Source organism: Myxine glutinosa, chromosome 4 (assembly GCF_964187855.1).
Source record: "Myxine glutinosa chromosome 4, kmMyxGlut1.1, whole genome shotgun sequence".
NCBI lineage: Eukaryota > Metazoa > Chordata > Myxini > Myxiniformes > Myxinidae > Myxine > Myxine glutinosa.
Window position 1 is genome coordinate 202,967,400 of NC_136264.1, and position 23,863 is coordinate 202,991,262.

Consider the following 23,863-nt stretch of genomic DNA (forward strand, 5'->3'; position numbering starts at 1 on the left):
TTCAAATTGATGTGCTCGCAACTTAGTCGAGCGTCACGATTAGCCAGCCAGTTCGTGAAAGACTTGGGCCGCAAACTCCCCGCGCCCTTACCAACCCTACAAGCACGTGGGAATAATTGTGGCCGTTAAGAAGACATGCTTGAACAGCTGCATGTGATGAATTACCTTTACTCGTGAGATACACGTGCTACGCACAGGTGGGAGGCCGGAAGCAAATGGGCAATGCAGAAACGGCGAATGCTAAAGCATGAAACCAATAAGTTCCACATTCCTGTAGCACCTTCAGTCGCACAATAGACATGGACAGCAAGTTCGTGAAGGACTTCCATGAAAAACGTACCCGTTCGCAAACAAACGGGTACATTCAGGTATAGAAACATCGATCGTGGGACCGTGGCGAATCTGCATATTGCGATCCGCGAAGTTCACGTTCAGAAAGTAGAAACCATCACGGCATGTCGTCATTCACTTGAACTCGATGTCTCTTTTTTCATTCCAAACAGCATAGCTCCAATCAAATTAATCACAAAATAAACTTTTAACAACATTGTTAATGTTTCCTTCATTGTAAAAACTACCAAGTCAACAGTTAAAAGGATTTTGAGCCAATAGGTGTTACGGCCTCTCGGCAAGATCGATGGAGACAGCGATCTGTTAGCATATACACCTCCCAAATAGCGATGTGGAATTTTTTCATGTAGAGATTAAACTCACGTCGTTTGAACTTTGGCCGAGGTCATTATTTACTTTTAATGAAGTTTATATACGAATCAAAAAGAAGATAATTGGTTTTGGGTCGTCCTTTCAGCATATCTCGTGGGATTGTGAGTTGGAGAGATGACGATGGCGGGGAGGGGGTTGGCATTCTCTCATGCAGGGATTCAACCCAAGTCCTTATAAAAGGTCTTTGTCCAAGGTCACCGAGTCCGATCGGTGCAGCTGTGCAGCGATCGGTGCAGCCGTTTGTGCGGCACCCGGGAAAATAACGTTATGCGGGAGTCCAAACCCGAAAATGCTGGAGGCCAAAGCTGAAATTGGAAAAACAATATACCCTATTTTACTCCAGGAGATCCCAGGATTACCCACCCAAAATATTGTTGCGATCGGTTCAGCCGTTTTTGCGGTACCTTCGAACAGACAGACAGACGAACAGACATTTGGTGAATTATCGTAAGATACCAATTTTGGTTTAACACTGATAAATGATGAACGGAAATTAGAACATTGATTTACTGAAACACCTTTATCCACAAATGGTTTTGTTTGTAAACCTCCATGTGGTGATATGACAGCTTACATACATACACACAAACATGCTACCAAGAAATACTGGAAACGAGCTCATTTTAAATAAACTTGGGATAAGGTAAAATGTTAACATTTAAATAAATTAAAACAATGAACTCGTCAATTGGAGTTATCAAAACCTGTTTAGAGTGTAGTTATTGCAAATCGAAGGTGTGGAGATTTTTGAGTCGACGGCTGCAGTTCAAGTTGTTGACTGAAGCGATCGTCTTTCCGTGTCGAACGTCATGGACTTGCGGTCATTTTCCCAAAAATTTGTTTTTTGTTTTTTTACTAAAAGCCATTTTCTTTTCATTCCTTTCATCCCAGCACCACAAGATTATCTTCCAGGAAATGTAACGGCTACGTGAACTTTCCTGGATCCGTAAACTTCTGACTTCCAATAGCCCTTGGCATCAATCTTTATTATTCCTCCTCTGAGTTTTGGATCCTCTTCAGTTTGTTAATTGATCATTCGATCTCACCCGATCTGGTTTTGTCATCAAGGTCCTCAACGATTGGCACCCGACGATTTGCTGCGCCACTGGAGAAATGTACCCGAACAGCTTGGAATGCACAGTCGGAGCATCTTAAAGAAGGTATCATTCATTGTGAGGGGTGTTCACCACCTGGCAATTCCGAACCAGCCGGACTGCATGCACCTGCTCATACAAGAGTACCTGGATACGGGGCTCTCGTCTTTGGGCTCCGCACGTTGTCTGTCCTGTCTTCTCTTTTTGCTGGGGAGGTGGCAGGGCTGCGGAACCTCCTGGGAAAAAGAACGAGGTATACAGTGAGTGTTGATCCTTCGGTGTGAAATGAGTGAAGAAATTCGATGAAATCAAAAGAAATGGTCTTTACCGTGTTGGGGGAACAGGCCGAGACTCTTGAGGCTGACCCTGTGCCGAGCTTCGCACTTGAGATGCAAAAAGGACGTTGCCACGCCGTTGATCCATGTCCCAACCTGACAAACATGTGAAACAAGCCAGTTAAACCTACAGGTGGTGGTGTGTGGTTTGCTATTTGAGGGGTAGTTGTGGAGAGGGGGCTTTGCACAGGTATGGTTTTACCTGCAGGCTCCGATAACTGCCGCTGGGCTCGTCTGTGGGGCGGTTCCTGACCCAATGGGCAAAGAGGGGGTAATGCCCTCTCGGTCTCCGGACCCGTCTGTTGTCGACGTTCGTACCACTTCCTCAGTCCGTCTTGCGCGACCTCTCGTTCAGACGGTACTCGCACTATCTTGATGGTGGTACCTTCGCCACCTCTACTACGTCGGCCTGCTGTACTTCGCCCCCCATCCTGTGCTGGACTTGTGCAACGTGTGCGTGGTGAGGGGCCATTATGGATGGGTGGGCGGCCTAGTCCCCTCGTCGGAGTAGACCGGCTCACTCCGGGTAATTTTGTGACCGATGATCCGGGGGTAGATATGGAAGTGTTTGAGTTGAAGACCTTGTTTCTGAAAGAGCCAGTGTGAGTCAGTGTCCGCACATATGCGTCACAAGGTTGAAGGGCGGCGGGCTCCTTGTTCCTTTGCCATTCTGGTCGTAAACGGCTCGAGGTGCCGCTTTTCTTCGCATGCGTTGGGTTGTCCCCCGTTTCAGTGCTACCTTGTGAAGATGGCGGGGTCTTTAGGTCTGGGACGCTGCCAGATACAGCAAGGCTAAGCCTGCTCCGTGGTGCATCCCGTACCGATCCGACACGTCCCAACGTATACGAGTACACCGGAGTGTTTCCACAGCGGGGAACAGCTGGAATCTGGTGTTGAGACAAGGAGGAGAATGCTGACACCATTGTCCGTCCACTAGTTTCCGCGGCGTCTCTCCAAGTGGCCGGATCTGGACTGCCGCAATTTCCAGATGCAGAACTTCTGCGCACGTGGCTTGGATTCTCTGACCCATTGACTGTGAGAAGTGAGTGGGAAGGGTTGGGTGTTGAAGGTGCAGTGTGGAATCTTTTGTTGCCCGCTTCCTTTGGGATGAACTGGTCAGGAGTTGATGTATGAGATGCAGAGCGGTCTGGGGAATTCCTTCAATGACAATCAGGAGAGGGGAAGGACGGGGGCAAAATGAGAGAAAAACCCGAATACACTTTTGATGATTTCCAACAGTTTATGTTTGGCTATTTTTGCAACCCACTCCAGTCATGTAAATTCCATTTGCGGAGATAAAGACAGTTCCTGGTTTTGTATCCCATTTTTGTACATCGCTCGTTTCCTGTGCAATCTCCAGGCGCTGCATGACGTCATCGCCGGGCACCGAAGGGGGCTCGGCAATGACGCACGCTGAAAGGGAGTACTCTGTTTTCACTCCGGTTTCTTTCTTGCTTGTTTGTTTGTCCGGGCGATATCTCACCAATCATTTGAGCTCGGAAGCTGAACTTTCAGCATAATAGTGAACACGTGCTTTGGCAAAAACGGTATTTTTGGTTTTTTATTTATCAATTGATTACTTATTTATTTCCTTTCTCATCTGGGCATTATCTCGGGCACCTTTTGAGCAAGGAAGCTGATATTTGGACATGACAGTGACCAAGTGATGTGGCTATCAAGGATATTTTTGATTTATTGATTAAATAAGTGATTAATTATTTATTGATTAATCAATTAATTTTTTGATTAATTATATTTAATTAATTTTCATAAAGTTACAACTTTGGATGAAACACTGGTGGTTTAGGAATGCCGTTAGCCAATTGATTACGAAATTAATTCTTTTATGGTTTTTATTTATTTAATTACGCAATTAATCAATCGATTAATTGTACATATCTCCCTCCCAATGCTGTCTCTGTGCTGCACGACTGCATTTCCGGGAGCCATTGGTACCCCGGGCAATGCCTCGTGCTGAAGGATGTTATTTATTTGGCATGGGGGCGGTGTACTTTGAATGTATCTGTACTTATTACTTATCTCTGGTTCCCTTCTCGCACTGGCAAGCGTATAAGGCTACCGAGGCAGTTTGAATGGCGAGGAAGCACAATCCTGGTCAGGTCACCATTCTGACGCAAGGAGTTGGGGCAGGAATTTGGAGTTTTGCCCATGGTGCCGGCGACAACTCGCCCACTCTTTGTGAAGGACACCTTGGGATCTTTGTATGCCAACAGATAGGCCGCCTGTTTAACATCCATCCGAGGGACGGCACACACACTGGTGAAACACCGGGATGACAGTTTATAGCTGGGTCGGGATTCAAACCCAGGCTAGACAGCTTGGAGTTGAATGTGCGTACCTCTAGGCCATCCTATTGGCCCAATTGTTGTTTACTAGGGCATGCCCGTACTATATATATATCTAAAATTATATCCCCCCCCCTCTATTTACATGAAATGGTTTGGTCCATTCGCAAAGCCAAAGCGAACGGCTTGCGAGTACGGTGACAATCCCCCCTTCTATGTACATGAAATGGTTTGGTCCATTCGCAAAGCCAAAGCGAACGGCTTGCGAGTACGGTGACAATCCCCCCCCCCTCTATTTACATGAAATGGTTTGGTCCATTCGCAAAGCCAAAGCGAACGGCTTGCGAGTACGGTGACAATCCCCCCCCCCCCCCCCTCTATTTACATGAAATGGTTTGGTCCATTCGCAAAGCCAAAGCGAACGGCTTGCGAGTACGGTGACAATCCCCCCCCTCTATTTACATGAAATGGTTTGGTCCAAAGCGAACGGCTTGCGGAGTTTGGTAAAGAAATCGCCATAGCTCGGTAACTACTTGTCCGATTAATATGAAACGTTGAAAAGGCACATCCTCGGGTCCCCAGCAATATACCTGGCAAGTTTCAAGTATATCGGACCCGTGGTTGTCGAGAAACAGCGGTCACAGACAAACACACAGACACACAGACACACAGAGATTACTGGAATTATAGATAGATGACCCCTTCGGTTCCCCAATAACACCAGTTTGAGTAGATTTTCCATCAACACCAGTTTGAGCTCCATTGGCAAGATCTTGTTTGTAAAAATCTCATTGTGATTCGAGTCTTGAAATGGAACACAAGAAGGGAAAGTTCAGTTTTGACTGGATGTGACCACTGCATCCTTGTGTGTGTGTGTGTGTGTGTGTGTGTGTGTGTGTGTGTGTGTGTGTGTGTGTGTGTGTGTGTGTGTGTGTGTGTATATGTATATATGTGTGTGTGTATAAAAATGCATTACATGTTGTGGTAGCAGTAATCTCATTTTGTACAGATGGAAGCTAAGAGAAGACTCTCCATCAGCTTCCATTGGATCTCCACCCACCTTGAGACAGTGGAGAACAGGCGTTGGACTCCACGACCCAGTGACAGCGGAGAGAAGGAAGCGTTAGATGTATGGTTCTGCTTTCCTTGACCGAACAGACTTGTGGCTGAGGTCTTCACGGGAAGTGAGGGCCGCCGCTTAGCCAATCGATCATCTACGAGACATTTCAAAGAGCAGGAGGAATGTGTAATTGATAATTTTCCTCATGAACAAACACGTTCTTAAAAAGGACCTGCATTACCCTGTGCCATGACAGGTAGCCATCCTTCAGTGATTGTGAAGTGTACGTTTTTTTTTGTTTGTTTTTTAACCTTATTGGCTGCTTGCATCAGGGAAAAGCATGTCTCTTGAGGACCCTGGAACCCGGTACCATAACGATATATTATGCTCCAGTCACCATCATTACCAAGGGTTTCTGTGCATGTGCGGCCATGCGTTGGGGGACGATTGCCTTATATCGAAAGTCCTGTATTGCCCGTGTGGTATTCTGCATTATCAGTTCGGTATACATGAGAAATGGATGATTCCGAATGGAATCCACTTCAACACGGATTGACAACGTACAAGGGTCTAAGTACTTTCACAAGGGGCATGACACTGTAAACTATGCAACTCGATTGTCCCTAAATGAAGATCGTCTGATGGAGGTGTCCATTAGGCATTTTAAAAACTCAAGACTTAGCAGCTCGATAAAATCTTCAGAATATTGTTCAGCAAGCAGAAGTGACGCATCAGGTGTACGATTGTCACACAAAGGGACAATTGCAACAATGGACCATGTCTTCCTATCCAGATGGAAAATACAATAGGTATTGCATATTATCAGGCTCTACGAGGTGCTCCGTGACAAAACGCTAAGTTCCAATGAATTTTTTGAAATGCTGACAGACTTATACGGTTTTGAAATTCTGGGCCCTGTGCTTTTCCTGGTCTTCATCAATGATCTCTCCGACTCTTGAAAATCCTCTATCTGCTGATGACTCCACTCTCTGTCGCTCCATTCTTCATCCCTCAGATCGGCAGTCTGCAGCCTCCTCACTCTCTGCAGACCTGGACAAAATCACAGACTGGGCAAACAAGTGGAACATGTCTTTCAATCCTGACAAATCTCACACTCTTACGATGTCTCTCCGAAAAGACCGACTGGACAACCCTCCCATCCACTTTCTGAACAATCCTCTTGAAGAAGTTCTGTCACTCAAGCTTTTGGGTCTCACTATCTGCCATGATCTTTCCTGGGAAAACCACATTTCAAATCTGGCCTCCAAAGCCAGTCGCCGACTGGGCATCCTCCGTCGTGCGAAGTCCTTCCTTGGCACACCTGAGCTCCTCACCACATACAAGACTTTCATCCGCAGCTCAATGGAATACTGCTCTCCCCTCTGGGCTGGTGCTCCTGCCTCACACCTAGCTCGTCTTAACGCTATTGAAACCAAAGCGTTCAGAATCATTGGAATCTCCCGTGATGAAGCTACCTCTGACCGAGGGCCTTTCACTTACTCACCGCAGGCAGGTTGGTGGTCTTTGTCTTCTACCGACTCCTCTCCGGCCTTGCTCCTCCAGCTCTCTCTGGGCTCTGTCCCCCAAATATTCCGAAAGGTCGCACAAGATCTGCCTGCAACCCTCTTATGGTTAAACTGCCAAAATCAAGACTCTCTGCTCACCTTCACTCTTTCATTCCTCTTTTCTCCCGCCTCTGGAACAAACTCCCACACTCCCTTCAATCCCACTCCTCCCTCCAGGTCTTTAAATCAGCTGTTCACCACCATCTCCTATCTTCCCCCATCCAAAACCTTTTTTGAAATACCAACTTCTTTCCTGGAAATCCTTGGTGTCCTTGTGTTTATACTTCTCCCACCCCCCACGCCTCCTCCCCCCAAGCCCTCTCCCTCCCACACATTCCCGATGTCCCTGCTCTCAAATGTTGTGTTTATGTGCTTCCCCTTCTCTCCCCATCTTGTCTACTGCTCCCCTTTTTATATACTTTGTTTGTTTGTCTGTTTGATTTGTTTGTGTGATAAATGTTAGCTCTTTCACGAGCCTCGATTATGTATACAAAAAAAAACAACAACAAAAAAACATACTCTGTACAACAATGGACAAAAAGGTGACCGGCATCGACTGCCATTTTAGTTTCTGGCACCTGGAAGGATCTCAATTCTAGAGAAATCCATTGACTTTACACCAACAGTTCAGGTTTTTGGAGCTGGAGAGTTGTTCTGGCTAATTTGGCCAGCCTGGTTTTGGACCTGATGCGACTACGTTCCATGCTCTCGACTCCAGAGTCTCGGGAGGGCATCGATTTTGCTAAAGCAGTTTCTGGGTCTCGGGTTACAATCCCGGAAGGGTGGCCACTCCCACGCAGCCACGTGATATCCTAACCTCGTGTTCCCCCTGTCCCAAAGGATCGACCCCCAAGGGGTTGCTAGACCACGTAGCAGGGCATGTGGATTAGTTGTAGATGGTCATATCACGATATTCACGGCTCGTATGGTGTCGGAATGGTGACCAAGATAACCAGAACTCGATCAAATTGATTACTGCATCTGGGTTTGTTAGACAATCTGGAGATGCAATAATAAAGTTATGATAAAACTGGTTTTGGCTCTTACGTAGCAGTGGCGATGAAAGCAGGTGGTTGGGTGTACTGTTGTCCTTTTCCCTCCATCCATCAAACTCCTCTTGCAGCTTCTGCAAGCGAACAAGCTCAGCATTCAACTCTGCTTGTCTGTGGCGACGTGGAGTCCTTGCAAGGCCTGGTTCGCTGGCTCGCTGACGGGCAGCACAAACTATCTGCTCCTGCACAGCCAAAGCTTGCTCGAGTCGCTCACACTCTGTCTGCAAGAAAGTGTGATGGGAATACACATCTCATTTGACCTTCTCCTCCATTTGTCTCCTTTTTCTGATGGGGTTTTTTTCCTCATTGCCATTTCATTTACTACCCACCTGTCCAGATCCATGCAGCTTGTTCTTGTCAAGTGCAAAGGTAGCGCCCACCCGGTGGGGGCTCGTCCTTGGAGTTCCGAGCACCTTGTCCTTGGAGTGCAGAGGCAAACGGCCCGTAAGTTCCTGAAACAAGGCAAGACGATGACAGTCATCACAAAGCAGCAGCACTCAAATTGAACAAACGGTCGTCATTTACAGGCAGCATGGGCAGCGGGTTAGCATCAGTTCTTGCAGAGGTGTGGCAGTGCCGCTGTCGGCTTGAGTCGAAATTTGGCCATGGTGCCAGCAATAAATAGCTTCCTCTTCGCGAAGGATGCCATGGGATCTTTTAACGTCCAACACCTAATGCTGGCTGAGGTGACACCTAGTTTACCCCCTTTAAGGGGGTCACCCCCTGGAACTTCGGATCCCTAATCGTCTCTTGTTTACCAACAGATTGCTCTGAAACCCGATACAGTCCTTCCATTCGACAGTTCGCAGGATCGCTCAGTCTTAGATTTTTTGATTTCATATCAGAGGGCCATGCGGGGGATCAGGGGAAGGTCTGAACTACAACCTCAAGATGACCGTCCGCGCACTCAGGGCAATTTATTGTATTCAAAATGTCGTTTGCACTATCCCGGATTTGTTGACTATCCAGAAAACAGAAGCGACTTTAAGCAATAGGAATGAGTCGTACCTGTAATGTCAGCAACAGCTTTACTGACCAATCATAAGAGTGCAGACAACTTGCTTCCAACTAAGAAAATACCCTCAAAGTTAAACCACTGTTACTGTGCTCCATTCACAATGTCAGATTGTGAATTCCACAGTTGACATCTCATTTGTACACTTTGTTGATATGGAAGGGTTGTGCATACTGAACAACTGCCGGGGTGGGAAGAGTTGGTACGAAGAACCATAAAAAGTGCCACCGGCTGTCGTAGGCCTCTATCAAGGCATGCAGATGCCAATGTCACGGGGTTATCTGAAAAAGGATGAAGCGCACTCACCGCTTCACGGGCACACAACTGCTGCAGCTCCTCCTGGCACCTTACGAGTTGTCGCATTAGCTCATCTCGTTTAGAGCACAAGGTGTCCATGGCTTCCTGCTTCACCATCGGGTCGTCCTCGCCCCCTAAATCTGCAATGAAAGGATGGTTTGACAATGACGCACAGTTTCCTGTAAACTCGTTCCTCAAACGTTCGTTTTCCTATACCAGTTGTACCTGAGGAGTTGAGACTGCTGAGGCTGTCGCGGCTGCTGAGCCGGGCCTTGCTGCCCACGCTGGCAAGTCGCGAGATGTTCAAAGCCGCGGCCTGGTCCAGGTCCACAGCTATCTCTGCCTGGCCTCGGACAGCTTGAATCTTTGCCTGTGGCGCACAGAGCCATCCCAAGCCTCTCTATGATTGTCCGTCATTGCACCGCAGCAAACACCCAAAAACGACACTTAAAAAGGATGAAGGTTTCAATGTGAAGATCATCTGCACTCACCAAACTCTGCTTTCGGTCCAGGTAAAATTGGTGCTGGCTGATGGCCATGGCCCAGATGGCTTTGATAAGTGCTGGTTTTGCGTACCACGTATGGACCACCACACCAGAAGAGCTGAATGATCTCCGTGGTCCTGATGGTCTTCATCATGTGGAACAAAGTGCTGTTGGTGAATCCATATTCACTCCAAACACACCCAGTTTAAACTTGTTTTTGTAATATAAATTGGTACATCTATCTTCTATCTATAATTCCAGTAATCTCTGTCTGTACGTTTGTACGTTTGTACGTTTGTCTGTTTGTCTGTGACCGCTGTTTCTCGACAACTACCGGTCCGATATACTTGAAACTTGCCAGGTATATTGCTGGGGACCCGAGGATGTGCCTTTTCAAGGTTTGAAATTAATCGGACAAGTACTTACCGAGCTATGGCGATTTAGCCGTTCGCCGTTCGCTTTGCCGTTGCGAATGGACCAAACCATTCATGTAAATAGAGGGGGGGGGGGGGGGTTCTGTGGTCGTTCGCTTTGGCTTTGCGAATGGACCAAACCATTCATGTAAATAGAGGGGGGGGTTCTGTGGTCGTTCGCTTTGGCTTTGCGAATGGACCAAACCATTCATGTAAATAGAGGGGGGGGGTTCTGTGGTCGTTGCGAATGGACCAAACCATTCACATCGAATCATCGAATCACATCGAATGGACCAAACCGTTCGCTTTGGACCAAACCATTGCATGTAAATAGAGGGGGGGGGTTCTGTGGTCGTTGCGAATGGACCAAACCATTCATGTTTTTTTTTTTTGTTTTTTTGGCAAGGAACGGGCACCCACGTACGGGCACGTCCTAGCTTATATATAGTACGGGCATGCCCTAGTACATAGAAAGCACCTTACACGGGAGTAAGAAATTTCCAACCCAGATGAAAGGACATATGTGAAGTCGACCATGGCAGATTGTGGCGAATAAGCACAGATAGCAGACGAGCTATCGCCGGGACCCTGGCCAATTTCTAAATTCCTGCTCCAAACTACAGGGGGCACCATCAGCGGCATAGGCACACCCCCAGCGAACGATGCTACCCACAACCCTGTGTTGCATACGAAGGAAGAAGGTGGCACAAATGTTGGTACCAACATTCGCATGGGAAACGGCCATGTTGGTGTTATCAACGTTGTCAAAAAAAAGCGCCAGCCAGAAATTATTTCACGGACCATTTGGTTATTCCCAAATTAATTTCAGGTTATTTTTGACTACACATAAGAATCTGACTATAATTCACCAAATGTCTGTCCGTCTGTCTGTCCGTCCGTCCGTCCGTTCCCAGGTACCGCAAAAACGGCTGAACCAATCGCAACGAAATTTTGGGTGGGTAATCCTGGGACCCCCTGGAGTAAAATAGGCCATATTGTTTTCCCAATTAGGATTTTTTCCCCAATTTTCCAGTTTTTTCAAACACGATGGAATAATATTTATCGATATGAACAGTGATGTGGCTTTTGTTGAAATTCTACAAATACTGTTTAGATTTTGATGATTTGCATGTGATATGATTTAACGGATGTCTATATAAATCGTTTAAAATTTAAAAAAGCTTCAATTTCTGATATTTTGCCTTTTCATTTGGGCCTCCCAATTGAAGCCCCGCCCATAGGGCGGGTACCGTTGCTAGTAAGGATAAAAGAATAGGCAGGTAATTCTACAGGTTGAATAAAATTGCAAAGGTGAGTTGACAAGAAGTGGTTGAGACAATGACGCATGTGATTGCACTCTGGTTATAGGGGGGGGGGGGGGGCTACCCTTGGGGGGCTAACTTCCAAATGTTGCTGGCCTAGGCAAATTGTGACTGATCCTGCAACCAATTAGTTTGCCAAAATGTATTTTGCTAATCATCATCAGCACAAACCTCCTTACATGAGGCAGTGGTAGAACATGTTGCAGGCTTCAGATTGAAGTAATGAGGTTTAGGTTCAAGCTTTCAACACTGGAGGAAATGGCACCATCCGATCCCCGATCCTTTCCGGAGGCAGAATCAAATTTCCAGGCCCCACAAAGCCCTCGTTCTTTTACGAAACAAAAGCTCAGTCAGTCTTGCAACCCCAAGATTGCGATCTTCATCATACTGAATGTGGGACACAACACCTGGACCAGGTCTTCCCACCTGTAATATTCGACCTTTGGCCTTGCACAGTTGAGGCCGGATGAGAAAGACGACTCATGGGTAAAAGTCTCAGAAGACCTGGGACATACTGGCGGGAGCTTTTTGTGACCCGTGAGACGGGAGGTGAGGGACAGCCAACCTGGATCAGCCAATTGTGTTTGTATTCCGTTGAGGACGTCACGCACACCTCCAACAGAAATCTTTGGGCAAAGAGGAAACTTATGGCAGAGAAGAGGGATGAAGGCATGGTGTCGGATTGCTAGGCCTCAACTGTCATTCCGAGAAATATAACAATAAAATCATTGTACAATGGTGTCAGATTGCTAGGCCAAACTCAACTGTGGTTTAACTCCTCTTCCACACGAGGCAAATAAAACCTCAGGACATTCCAAGCATCACATTTTAAGCCAAGCCACCAGCTAGGCCATTCGGAGGGATTATTCAAGGAATTTGAGTTTAATTCGGCGACAGGAATGGGGCGGTTTCACGTGGAAATTTGTACCGATTAGTGCGGCTTTCATTCAGCCATGTTTGATCTCAAACCACTCTTCGGCCAGATTATAATGCTTTGCGATTATAACGGGTAAGGTGGGCATCTCTTGCGAAACGTCTACAGCAACGAGGAAGAAACGCGCGTCTACACTTGTATGGGCGTGCCATGCAATGCAGTAGTGTGGGTACGCAATGGCGGAGTGAGGACATCACACTCAACACAGCAGTCCACCACTACCTCAGGTCATCCCCCATCCAAACTCATGATCTCTTCTACCCCATTACACTCAACACAGCAGTTCACCACTACCTCAGGTCATCCCCCATGCATACTCATGATCGCTTCTACCCCATTACACTCAACACAGCAGTTCACCACTACCTCAGGTCATCCCCCATCCATACTCATGATCTCTTCTACCCCATTACACTCAACACAGCAGTTCACCACTACCTCAGGTCATCCCCCATCCATACTCATGATCTCTTCTACCCCATTACACTCAACACAGCAGTTCACAACTACCACAGGTCATCCCCCATCCAAACTCATGATCTCTTCTACCCCATTACACTCAACACAGCAGTTCACCACTACCACAGGTCATCCCCCATGCATACTCATGATCTCTTCTACCCCATTACACTCAACACAGCAGTTCACCACTACCTCAGGTCATCCCCCATCCAAACTCATGATCTCTTCTACCCCATTACACTCAACACAGCAGTTCACCACTACCTCAGGTCATCCCCCATCCATACTCATGATCTCTTCTACCCCATTACACTCAACACAGCAGTTCACCACTACCTCAGGTCATCCCCCATCCATACTCATGATCTCTTCTACCCCATTACACTCAACACAGCAGTTCACCACTACCTCAGGTCATCCCCCATCCAAACTCATGATCTCTTCTACCCCATTACACTCAACACAGCAGTTCACCACTACCTCAGGTCATCCCCCGTCCAAACTCATGATCTCTTCTACCCCATTACACTCAACACAGCAGTTCACCACTACCTCAGGTCATCCCCCGTCCAAACTCATGATCTCTTCAACCCCATTACACTCAACACAGCAGTTCACCACTACCTCAGGTCATCCCCCGTCCAAACTCATGATCTCTTCTACCCCATTACACTCAACACAGCAGTTCACCACTACCTCAGGTCATCCCCCGTCCAAACTCATGATCTCTTCAACCCCATTACACTCAACACAGCAGTTCACCACTACCTCAGGTCATCCCCCATCCAAACTCGTGATCTCTTCTACCCCATTACACTCAACACAGCAGTTCACCACTACCTCAGGTCATCCCCCATCCATACTCATGATCTCTTCTACCCCATTACACTCAACACAGCAGTTCACCACTACCACAGGTCATCCCCCATCCATACTCATGATCTCTTCTACCCCATTACACTCAACACAGCAGTTCACCACTGCCTCAGGTCATCCCCCATCCATACTCATGATCTCTTCTACCCCATTACACTCAACACAGCAGTTCACCACTACCACAGGTCATCCCCCATCCATACTCATGATCTCTTCTACCCCATTACACTCAACACAGCAGTTCACCACTACCACAGGTCATCCCCCATCCATACTCGTGATCTCTTCTACCCCATCACACTCAACACAGCAGTTCACCACTACCACAGGTCATCCCCCATCCATACTCATGATCTCTTCTACCCCATTACACTCAACACAGCAGTTCACCACTACCACAGGTCATCCCCCATCCATACTCATGATCTCTTCTACCCCATTACACTCAACACAGCAGTTCACCACTGCCTCAGGTCATCCCCCATCCATACTCATGATCTCTTCTACCCCATTACACTCAACACAGCAGTTCACAACTACCACAGGTCATCCCCCATCCATACTCATGATCTCTTCTACCCCATTACACTCAACACAGCAGTTCACAACTACCACAGGTCATCCCCCATCCAAACTCATGATCTCTTCTACCCCATTACACTCAACACAGCAGTTCACCACTGCCTCAGGTCATCCCCCATCCATACTCATGATCTCTTCTACCCCATTACACTCAACACAGCAGTTCACCACTACCACAGGTCATCCCCCATCCATACTCATGATCTCTTCTACCCCATTACACTCAACACAGCAGTTCACAACTACCACAGGTCATCCCCCATCCATACTCATGATCTCTTCTACCCCATTACACTCAACACAGCAGTTCACAACTACCACAGGTCATCCCCCATCCAAACTCATGATCTCCTCTACCCCATTACACTCAACACAGCAGTTCACCACTGCCTCAGGTCATCCCCCATCCATACTCATGATCTCTTCTACCCCATTACACTCAACGCAGCAGTTCACCACTACCACAGGTCATCCCCCATCCAAACTCATGATCTCTTCTACCCCATTACACTCAACACAGCAGTTCACCACTACCTCAGGTCATCCCCCATCCAAACTCATGATCTCTTCTACCCCATTACACTCAACACAGCAGTTCACAACTACCACAGGTCATCCCCCATCCATACTCATGATCTCTTCTACCCCATTACACTCAACACAGCAGTTCACCACTACCTCAGGTCATCCCCCATCCATACTCATGATCTCTTCTACCCCATTACACTCAACACAGCAGTTCACAACTACCACAGGTCATCCCCCATCCATACTCATGATCTCTTCTACCCCATTACACTCAACACAGCAGTTCACCACTACCTCAGGTCATCCCCCATCCATACTCATGATCTCTTCTACCCCATTACACTCAACACAGCAGTTCACCACTACCTCAGGTCATCCCCCATCCAAACTCATGATCTCTTCTACCCCATTACACTCAACACAGCAGTTCACAACTACCACAGGTCATCCCCCATCCATACTCATGATCTCTTCTACCCCATTACACTCAACACAGCAGTTCACCACTACCTCAGGTCATCCCCCATCCAAACTCATGATCTCTTCTACCCCATTACACTCAACACAGCAGTTCACCACTACCTCAGGTCATCCCCCATCCATACTCATGATCTCTTCTACCCCATTACACTCAACACAGCAGTTCACCACTACCTCAGGTCATCCCCCATCCATACTCATGATCTCTTCTACCTAGTCTAGTAGGAAGACTAGGTCCCCCTGCACCCCCCGGAGATATACTTCTAATCAGTGTTTCTAGATTGGAATAAATGTGTAGAAAATGACTAGCTATGGCCCCAAGCTGAAAAAATGTCCCACATACCATTTTTATGCAAATTACTGCTGCAAATTTTATGCAAAATTATGCAAATTTTATGCAAATTTTTGATGAGTAGAGTTGAGGGGTCTTTGAGGGCTTCATCGAGGTGCTCTCGGTTGCAAGACTGGGTCATTCTGAGAAGCACAGCAGGGTCAGAGATCATGATGTTCTCCTCCTCAGTGAATCTCTCCATCAACAGCCTCTCCATTGCCTCACACACTGTTTTGAGGCAAAAGAGGGACTTTGCGTAGGCCTTTCCACTGAGAACACCTTTGAGAGATCCACTTGTTACTAGTTGTGCCTCAAAGAGAATCTCTGCATATCCAGAACCACGCATCTTGTGTCCAGTGAGCATCCCGATGTAGTTCATGGATGTGTGGAAGGGTCCAATCGTTACTACATGACTAGCAAATTCATTTGGCCAGCGCCAGATGATGGGAAGGGCTTTCATGCAGACACCCAGATCAAATGTATTCAGGACCCATCTCTGACCCACCTCAGCAGTTGCTGCCTCGGAACGCTTCAGTAGCTCACGAACAACTGCGTTGTCTGTGATCGGTTGGTGGATAGGCGTGCAGTAGTCGACTGTTGATTTGCTGGGTGGGGGAGAACCAGTTGCAGAGGTGAAACCCCCTAGCCCAGGCACAGGCTGCAGGCCATTGCCATGCCATGCAGGCACCAGGCACAGACCGATCACAGACAACGCAGTTGTTCGTGAGCTACTGAAGCGTTCCGAGGCAGCAACTGCTGAGGTGGGTCAGAGATGGGTCCTGAATACATTTGATCTGGGTGTCTGCATGAAAGCCCTTCCCATCATCTGGCGCTGGCCAAATGAATTTGCTAGTCATGTAGTAACGATTGGACCCTTCCACACATCCATGAACTACATCGGGATGCTCACTGGACACAAGATGCGTGGTTCTGGATATGCAGAGATTCTCTTTGAGGCACAACTAGTAACAAGTGGATCTCTCAAAGGTGTTCTCAGTGGAAAGGCCTACGCAAAGTCCCTCTTTTGCCTCAAAACAGTGTGTGAGGCAATGGAGAGGCTGTTGATGGAGAGATTCACTGAGGAGGAGAACATCATGATCTCTGACCCTGCTGTGCTTCTCAGAATGACCCAGTCTTGCAACCGAGAGCACCTCGATGAAGCCCTCAAAGACCCCTCAACTCTACTCCTCATCAAAAATTTGCATAAAATTTGCATAATTTTGCATAAAATTTGCAGCAGTAATTTGCATAAAAATGGTATGTGGGACATTTTTTCAGCTTGGGGCCATAGCTAGTCATTTTCTACACATTTTTTCCAATCTAGAAACACTGATTAGAAGTATATCTCCGGGGGGTGCAGGGGGACCTAGTCTTCCTACTAGACTAACCCCATTACACTCAACACAGCAGTTCACCACTACCTCAGGTCATCCCCCATCCAAACTCATGATCTCTTCTACCCCATTACACTCAACACAGCAGTTCACCACTACCTCAGGTCATCCCCCATCCATACTCATGATCTCTTCTACCCCATTACACTCAACACAGCAGTTCACCACTACCTCAGGTCATCCCCCATCCAAACTCATGATCTCTTCTACCCCATTACACTCAACACAGCAGTTCACCACTACCTCAGGTCATCCCCCATCCAAACTCATGATCTCTTCTACCCCATTACACTCAACACAGCAGTTCACAACTACCACAGGTCATCCCCCATCCATACTCATGATCTCTTCTACCCCATTACACTCAACACAGCAGTTCACCACGACCACAGGTCATCCCCCATCCATACTCATGATCACTTCTACCACAAATGACCACATTCCCAAGCACTCCCATTTTCTAGGTGATTTTGATTTCCCTTTTCCTTTGTTCGTTGTCGGTCGGTTTTGTCCCTTTTCCTTTTCATCCCGCTTTCCCCTTCCTCTTTTTTCTTTCATTCAACTTGTGTACAGCTTGTTCACCCCCATGTATTCTTCTCCCCCTCCCCTTGATCTCACTCTTCTACTCTGCTGTTGGTGTTTGCCCCTTTCTATTTTGTCGCCTTCTATTGTGACGTCGCTCTTCCACGAGCCTCGACCGTACTTCGTCCAACCAAAAATATCAGAAAATATCTGTATCAGAAATAAATGAAACTTTCGGAGGACAGGTCGTAAAGTTTGGGAACGTTATCAAAACCTGAAAATTCTCACTGGGTACGTGACACAAGGAACTTGTGGATAAAGACAAACTGGCCCTTCAAACCTACCAGACATCTCCAGTCTCCACGCCAATTCAATCTAACAGTTTATCAACTTCAAATTCACTCGGGACAGGAGTGTCGGGGCTGAGAACAGTGGGCCAGACAAGCACGGACATCACCAGGGTGTTGTAAAATAAAGATTATTCTAGGGGTTGATGGGGCTCGGAGGGCAACACGGTTATATGGTGAGGAATAAACAAACAAAGAGACACCAGGACATGTACAATCACCGATCCATACCTGAGCTACCTATCATTCGTGCCAATATCCCTATACCGCTGTATCCAATGATTCTAGGTAGCCATGTAATTTAAATTTAAACCTAGTTCCTGTTTCTGCTGCCACTACCTCTCCAGGGAGATAATTTCAGGCATGAACTACTCTGAGTGAAAGACCTCTCGCTACCTTACGACTGCACTAACTCCTCTAACTTACTCTCAGGTGATGGCTCCTGATCCTTTCACGATCCATTCTGCTGAAAAGTACACCCTTCATCATCTTAAACATCTCCATCATATCCCGTTCAAACAATTCAACTTGTTTTTGATTCTGTCCCACCTCGTTAACGCTTACCATCGTATTACACACCTCCTCCAGCAACGACAATGTGGACTTGTCTTACTCATCACGACGAATGAAATAATTTAACTTCCATCACAAAAGCCTGACAAATAAACACCGGAGGGACTTGGGCCTCCCCTGTCCGAATGCAATGGAGACTCGGATCGCAAGTCGTCGTCCAGCCCCCCAACCCCACTTTGTCTTTCCTACAGTCTGACGATTCCCCAGGGCAGCTGGAGTGACGGGTGAAGGGCCTGGCAGGTGGCGGCATGTACGCACATGCTGGGAAAACTGTCTGCACAGTGTCGCTCAATGATCGCTGGAGAACATAAGTACAGCTCAGTTCTGCATCGTTAGAATAATTCATCAAAACAATCTTCTCACCTTTATTTTTTTTTTTACTTCAAAAAAACAACTTCCTGATACTTTCACAATGCTGCTTTGTGTACCGGAAGAGTACGCACCGATTACTTTGTTCATCGAATGAAGGTTTTCCAAGCACGGCCAAATCACCATGTGTACGCCATCTTGAAACTGGATTTTGTGATATTGTCACGTTGCCATTACAACAACAAACCCAACGATTGTTAACAACACTGGTTTAAACGGACACAGTGGTGTAATGGTTAGAACGTGTGCCTAGAGTCGAGGATGTTGGGAATTTGAACCGAGGCCGAGCCGTCTCAAAGACTTTAAAAATGTACGTGCTGCTTCATCGTTTGATGGTCAGCTATGAGAGGACAGAGCACAGACAAACAACCATGGGTTGGCATCTGTTGCGCAGGCTTGCGCGCCTAATGGCCTCCTGCGTTGGAAGTTCCGAGTAAGGGAACTCGGGTGTAAAGCCAGGTAGGCCCGTCACTCCACCGTCGACTTAGCGAGAATGCAAAAAGTGGAAGTTGAAAAGCAAAAAGTGGAAGTTGAAATGCAAAAAGTGGAAGTTGAAAAGCAAAAAGTGGAAGTTGAAATGCAAAAAGTGGAAGTTGAAATGCGAAAAGTGGAAGTTGAAAAGCAAAAAGTGGAAGTTGAAATGCGAAAAGTGGAAGTTGAAATGTGAAAAGTGGAAGTTGAAATGTGAAAAGTGGAAGTTGAAATGCAAAAAGTGGAAGTTCAAATGCAAAAAGTGGAAGTTGAAATGCAAAAAGTGGAAGTTGAAATGCAAAAAGTGGAAGTTGAAATGCAAAAAGTGGAAGTTAAAATGCAAAAAGTGGAAGTTGAAATGCGAAAAGTGGAAGTTGAAATGTGAAAAGTGGAAGTTGAAATGCGAAAAGTGGAAGTTGAAATGCGAAAAGTGGAAGTTGAAATGTGAAAAGTGGAAGTTGAAATGCGAAAAGTGGAAGTTGAAATGCGAAAAGTGGAAGTTGAAATGCGAAATGTGGAAGTTGAAATGCGAAAAGTGGAAGTTGAAATGCGAAAAGTGGAAGTTGAAATGCGAAAAGTGGAAGTTGAAATGCGAAAAGTGGAAGTTGAAATGCAAAAAGTGGAAGTTTAAATGCAAAAAGTGGAACTTGAAATGCAAAAAGTGGAAGTTGAAATGCAAAAAGTGGAAGTTGAAATGCAAAAAATGGAAGTTGAAATGCAAAAAGTGGAAGTTGAAATGCAAAAAGTGGAAGTTGAAATGCGAAAAGTGGAAGTTGAAATGCGAAAAGTGGAAGTTGAAATGCGAAAGGTGGAAGTTGAAATGCGAAAGGTGGAAGTTGAAATGCAAAAGGTGGAAGTTGAAATGCAAAAGGTGGAAGTTGAAATGCAAAAAGTGGAAGACGAAATGCAAAAGGTGGAAGATGAAATGCAAAAGGTGGAAGTTGAAACGCAAAAAGTGGAAGTTGAAAGGCAAAAAGTGGAAGTTGAAATGCAAAAAGTGGAAGTTGAAATGCAAAAAGTGGAAGTTGAAATGCAAAAAGTGGAAGTTGGAATGCAAAAAGTGGAAGTTGAAATGCAAAAAGTGGAAGTTGAAATGCAAAAAGTGGAAGTTGAAATGCGAAAAGTGGAAGTTGAAATATGAAAAGTGGAAGTTGAAATGCAAAAAGGGGAAGTTGAAATGCAAAAAGTGGAAGTTGAAATGCAAAAGGTGGAAGTTAAAATGCAGAAAGTGGAAGTTGAAATGTGAAAAGTGGAAGTTGAAATGCAAAATGTGGAAGTTGAAATGCAAAAAGTGAAAGTTGAAATGCAAAAGGTGGAAGTTGAAATGAAAAAGGTGGAAGTTGAAATGCAAAAAGTGGAAGTTGAAATGCAAAAAGTGGAAGTTGAAATGCGAAAAGTGGAGGTTGAAATCAAAAAGTGGAAATTGAAATCAAAAAGTGGAAGTTGAAATCAAAAAGTGGAAATTGAAATGCAAAAAGTGGAAGTTGAAATGCAAAAAGTGGAAGTTGAAATGCAAAAAGTGGAAGTTGAAATGCAAAAAGTGGAAGTTGAAATGCAAAAGTGGAAGTTGAAATGCAAAAAGTGGAAGTTGAAATGCAAAAAGTGGAAGTTGAAATGCGAAAAGTGGAGGTTGAAATGCAAAAAGTGGAGGTTGAAATGCAAAAAGTGGAAGTTGAAATGCAAAAAGTGGAAGTTGAAATGCAAAAAGTGGAAGCTGAAATGCGAAAAGTGGAAGCTGAAATTCGAAAAGTGGAAGTTGAAATGCGAAAAGTGGAAGTTGAAATGCAAAAGGTGGAAGTTGAAATGCAAAAGGTGGAAGTTGAAATGCAAAAGGTGGAAGTTGAAATGCAAAAGGTGGAAGTTGAAACGCAAAAAGTGGAAGTTGAAATGCAAAAAGTGGAAGTTGAAATGCAAAAAGTGGAAGTTGAAATGCGAAAGGTGGAAGTTGAAATGTGAAAAGTGAAAGTTGAAATGCAAAAAGTGGAAGTTGAAATGCGAAAAGTGGAAGTTGAAATGTGAAAAGTGGAAGTTGAAATGTGAAAAGTGGAAGTTGAAATGCAAAAAGTGGAAGTTGAAATGCAAAAAGTGGAAGTTGAAATGCAAAAAGTGGAAGTTGAAATGCGAAAAGTGGAAGTTGAAATGCGAAAAGTGGAAGTTGAAATGCGAAAGGTGGAAGTTGAAATGCGAAAGGTGGAAGTTGAAATGCAAAAGGTGGAAGTTGAAATGCAAAAGGTGGAAGTTGAAATGCAAAAAGTGGAAGACGAAATGCAAAAGGTGGAAGATGAAATGCAAAAGGTGGAAGTTGAAACGCAAAAAGTGGAAGTTGAAAGGCAAAAAGTGGAAGTTGAAATGCAAAAAGTGGAAGTTGAAATGCAAAAAGTGGAAGTTGAAATGCAAAAAGTGGAAGTTGGAATGCAAAAAGTGGAAGTTGAAATGCAAAAAGTGGAAGTTGAAATGCAAAAAGTGGAAGTTGAAATGCGAAAAGTGGAAGTTGAAATATGAAAAGTGGAAGTTGAAATGCAAAAAGTGGAAGTTGAAATGCAAAAAGTGGAAGTTGAAATGCAAAAGGTGGAAGTTGAAATGCAAAAGGTGGAAGTTGAAATGCAAAAGGTGGAAGTTGAAACGCAAAAAGTGGAAGTTGAAATGCAAAAAGTGGAAGTTGAAATGCAAAAAGTGGAAGTTGAAACGCAAAAAGTGGAAGTTGAAATGCGAAAGTTGAAATGCGAAAAGTGGAAGTGGAAGTTGAAATTCCACAAAAAAAAGTGGAAGTTGAAATGCAAAAAGTGGAAGTTGAAATGCAAAAAGTGGAAGTTGAAATGCAAAAAGTGGAAGTTGAAATGTAAAAAGTGGAAGTTGAAATGCAAAAAGTGGAAGTTGAAATGCAAAAAGTGGAAGTTGAAATGCAAAAAGTGGAAGTTGAAATGCAAAAAGTGGAAGTTGATATCAAAAAGTGGAAGTTGAAATCAAAAAGTGGAAGTTGAAATGCAAAAAGTGGAAGTTGAAATGCAAAAAGTGGAAGTTGAAATGCAAAAAGTGGAAGTTGAAATGCAAAAAGTGGAAGTTGAAATGCAAAAAGTGGAAGTTGAAATGCAAAAAGTGGAAGTTGAAATGCAAAAAGTGGAAGTTGAAATGCAAAAAGTGGAAGTTGAAATGCAAAAAGTGGAAGTTGAAATGCGAAAAGTGGAAGTTGAAATGCGAAAAGTGGAAGTTGAAATGCGAAAAGTGAAAGTTGAAATGCGAAAAGTGGAAGTTGAAATGCGAAAAGTGAAAGTTGAAATGCGAAAAGTGAAAGTTGAAATGCGAAAAGTGAAAGTTGAAATGCGAAAAGTGAAAGTTGAAATGCGAAAAGTGAAAGTTGAAATGGGAAAAGTGAAAGTTTAAATGCAAAAAGTGGAAGTTGAAATGCAAAAAGTGGAAGTTGAAATGCAAAAAGTGGAAGTTGAAATGCAAAAAGTGGAAGTTGAAATGCGAAAAGTGGAAGTTGAAATATGAAAAGTGGAAGTTGAAATGCAAAAAGTGGAAGTTGAAATGCAAAAAGTGGAAGTTGAAATGCAAAAGGTGGAAGTTGAAATGCAAAAAGTGGAAGTTAAAATGCAAAAAGTGGAAGTTGAAATGCAAAAAGTGGAAGTTGAAATGCGAAAAGTGTAAGTTGAAATGCAAAAAGTGAAAGTTGAAATGCGAAAAGTGAAAGTTGAAATGGGAAAAGTGAAAGTTTAAATGCGAAAAGTGAAAGTTGAAATGCAAAAAGTGGAAGTTGAAATGCAAAATGTGGAAGTTGAAATGCAAAAAGTGAAAGTTGAAATGCAAAAGGTGGAAGTTGAAATGAAAAAGGTGGAAGTTGAAATGCAAAAAGTGGAAGTTGAAATGCAAAAAGTGGAAGTTGAAATGCAAAAAGTGGAAGTTGAAATGCGAAAAGTGGAGGTTGAAATCAAAAAGTGGAAATTGAAATCAAAAAGTGGAAGTTGAAATCAAAAAGTGGAAATTGAAATGCAAAAAGTGGAAGTTGAAATGCAAAAAGTGGAAGTTGAAATGCAAAAAGTGGAAGTTGAAATGCAAAAAGTGGAAGTTGAAATGCAAAAAGTGGAAGTTGAAATGCAAAAAGTGGAAGTTGAAATGCAAAAAGTGGAAGTTGAAATGCGAAAAGTGGAGGTTGAAATGCAAAAAGTGGAGGTTGAAATGCAAAAAGTGGAAGTTGAAATGCAAAAAGTGGAAGTTGAAATGCAAAAAGTGGAAGCTGAAATGCGAAAAGTGGAAGTTGAAATTCGAAAAGTGGAAGTTGAAATGCGAAAAGTGGAAGTTGAAATGCAAAAGGTGGAAGTTGAAATGC

General features: G+C 44.9%; 1 protein-coding gene across 10 annotated transcripts in view; it reads right to left on the reverse strand.

Moving 5' to 3' along the window:
• Positions 1-1,224: 1,224 nt before the first annotated feature.
• Positions 1,225-23,863, reverse strand: part of LOC137425647 (FERM domain-containing protein 4A) — a 68,350-nt gene continuing 45,711 nt past the window's right edge. For all 10 annotated transcript variants that reach the window (XM_078776919.1, XM_068114275.2, XM_068114274.2 and 7 more), the window contains 9 exons: positions 9,939-10,077; positions 9,673-9,817; positions 9,457-9,587; positions 8,465-8,587; positions 8,131-8,356; positions 5,519-5,672; positions 2,355-3,310; positions 2,146-2,248; positions 1,225-2,053 (listed from right to left, as the gene is read on the reverse strand). In XM_078776919.1, the coding sequence (XP_078633045.1) occupies positions 1,951-2,053; positions 2,146-2,248; positions 2,355-3,310; positions 5,519-5,672; positions 8,131-8,356; positions 8,465-8,587; positions 9,457-9,587; positions 9,673-9,817; positions 9,939-10,077 (2,080 nt within the window). In that variant the 3' untranslated portion in view covers positions 1,225-1,950. The remainder of the gene's footprint in view (positions 2,054-2,145; positions 2,249-2,354; positions 3,311-5,518; positions 5,673-8,130; positions 8,357-8,464; positions 8,588-9,456; positions 9,588-9,672; positions 9,818-9,938; positions 10,078-23,863) is intronic.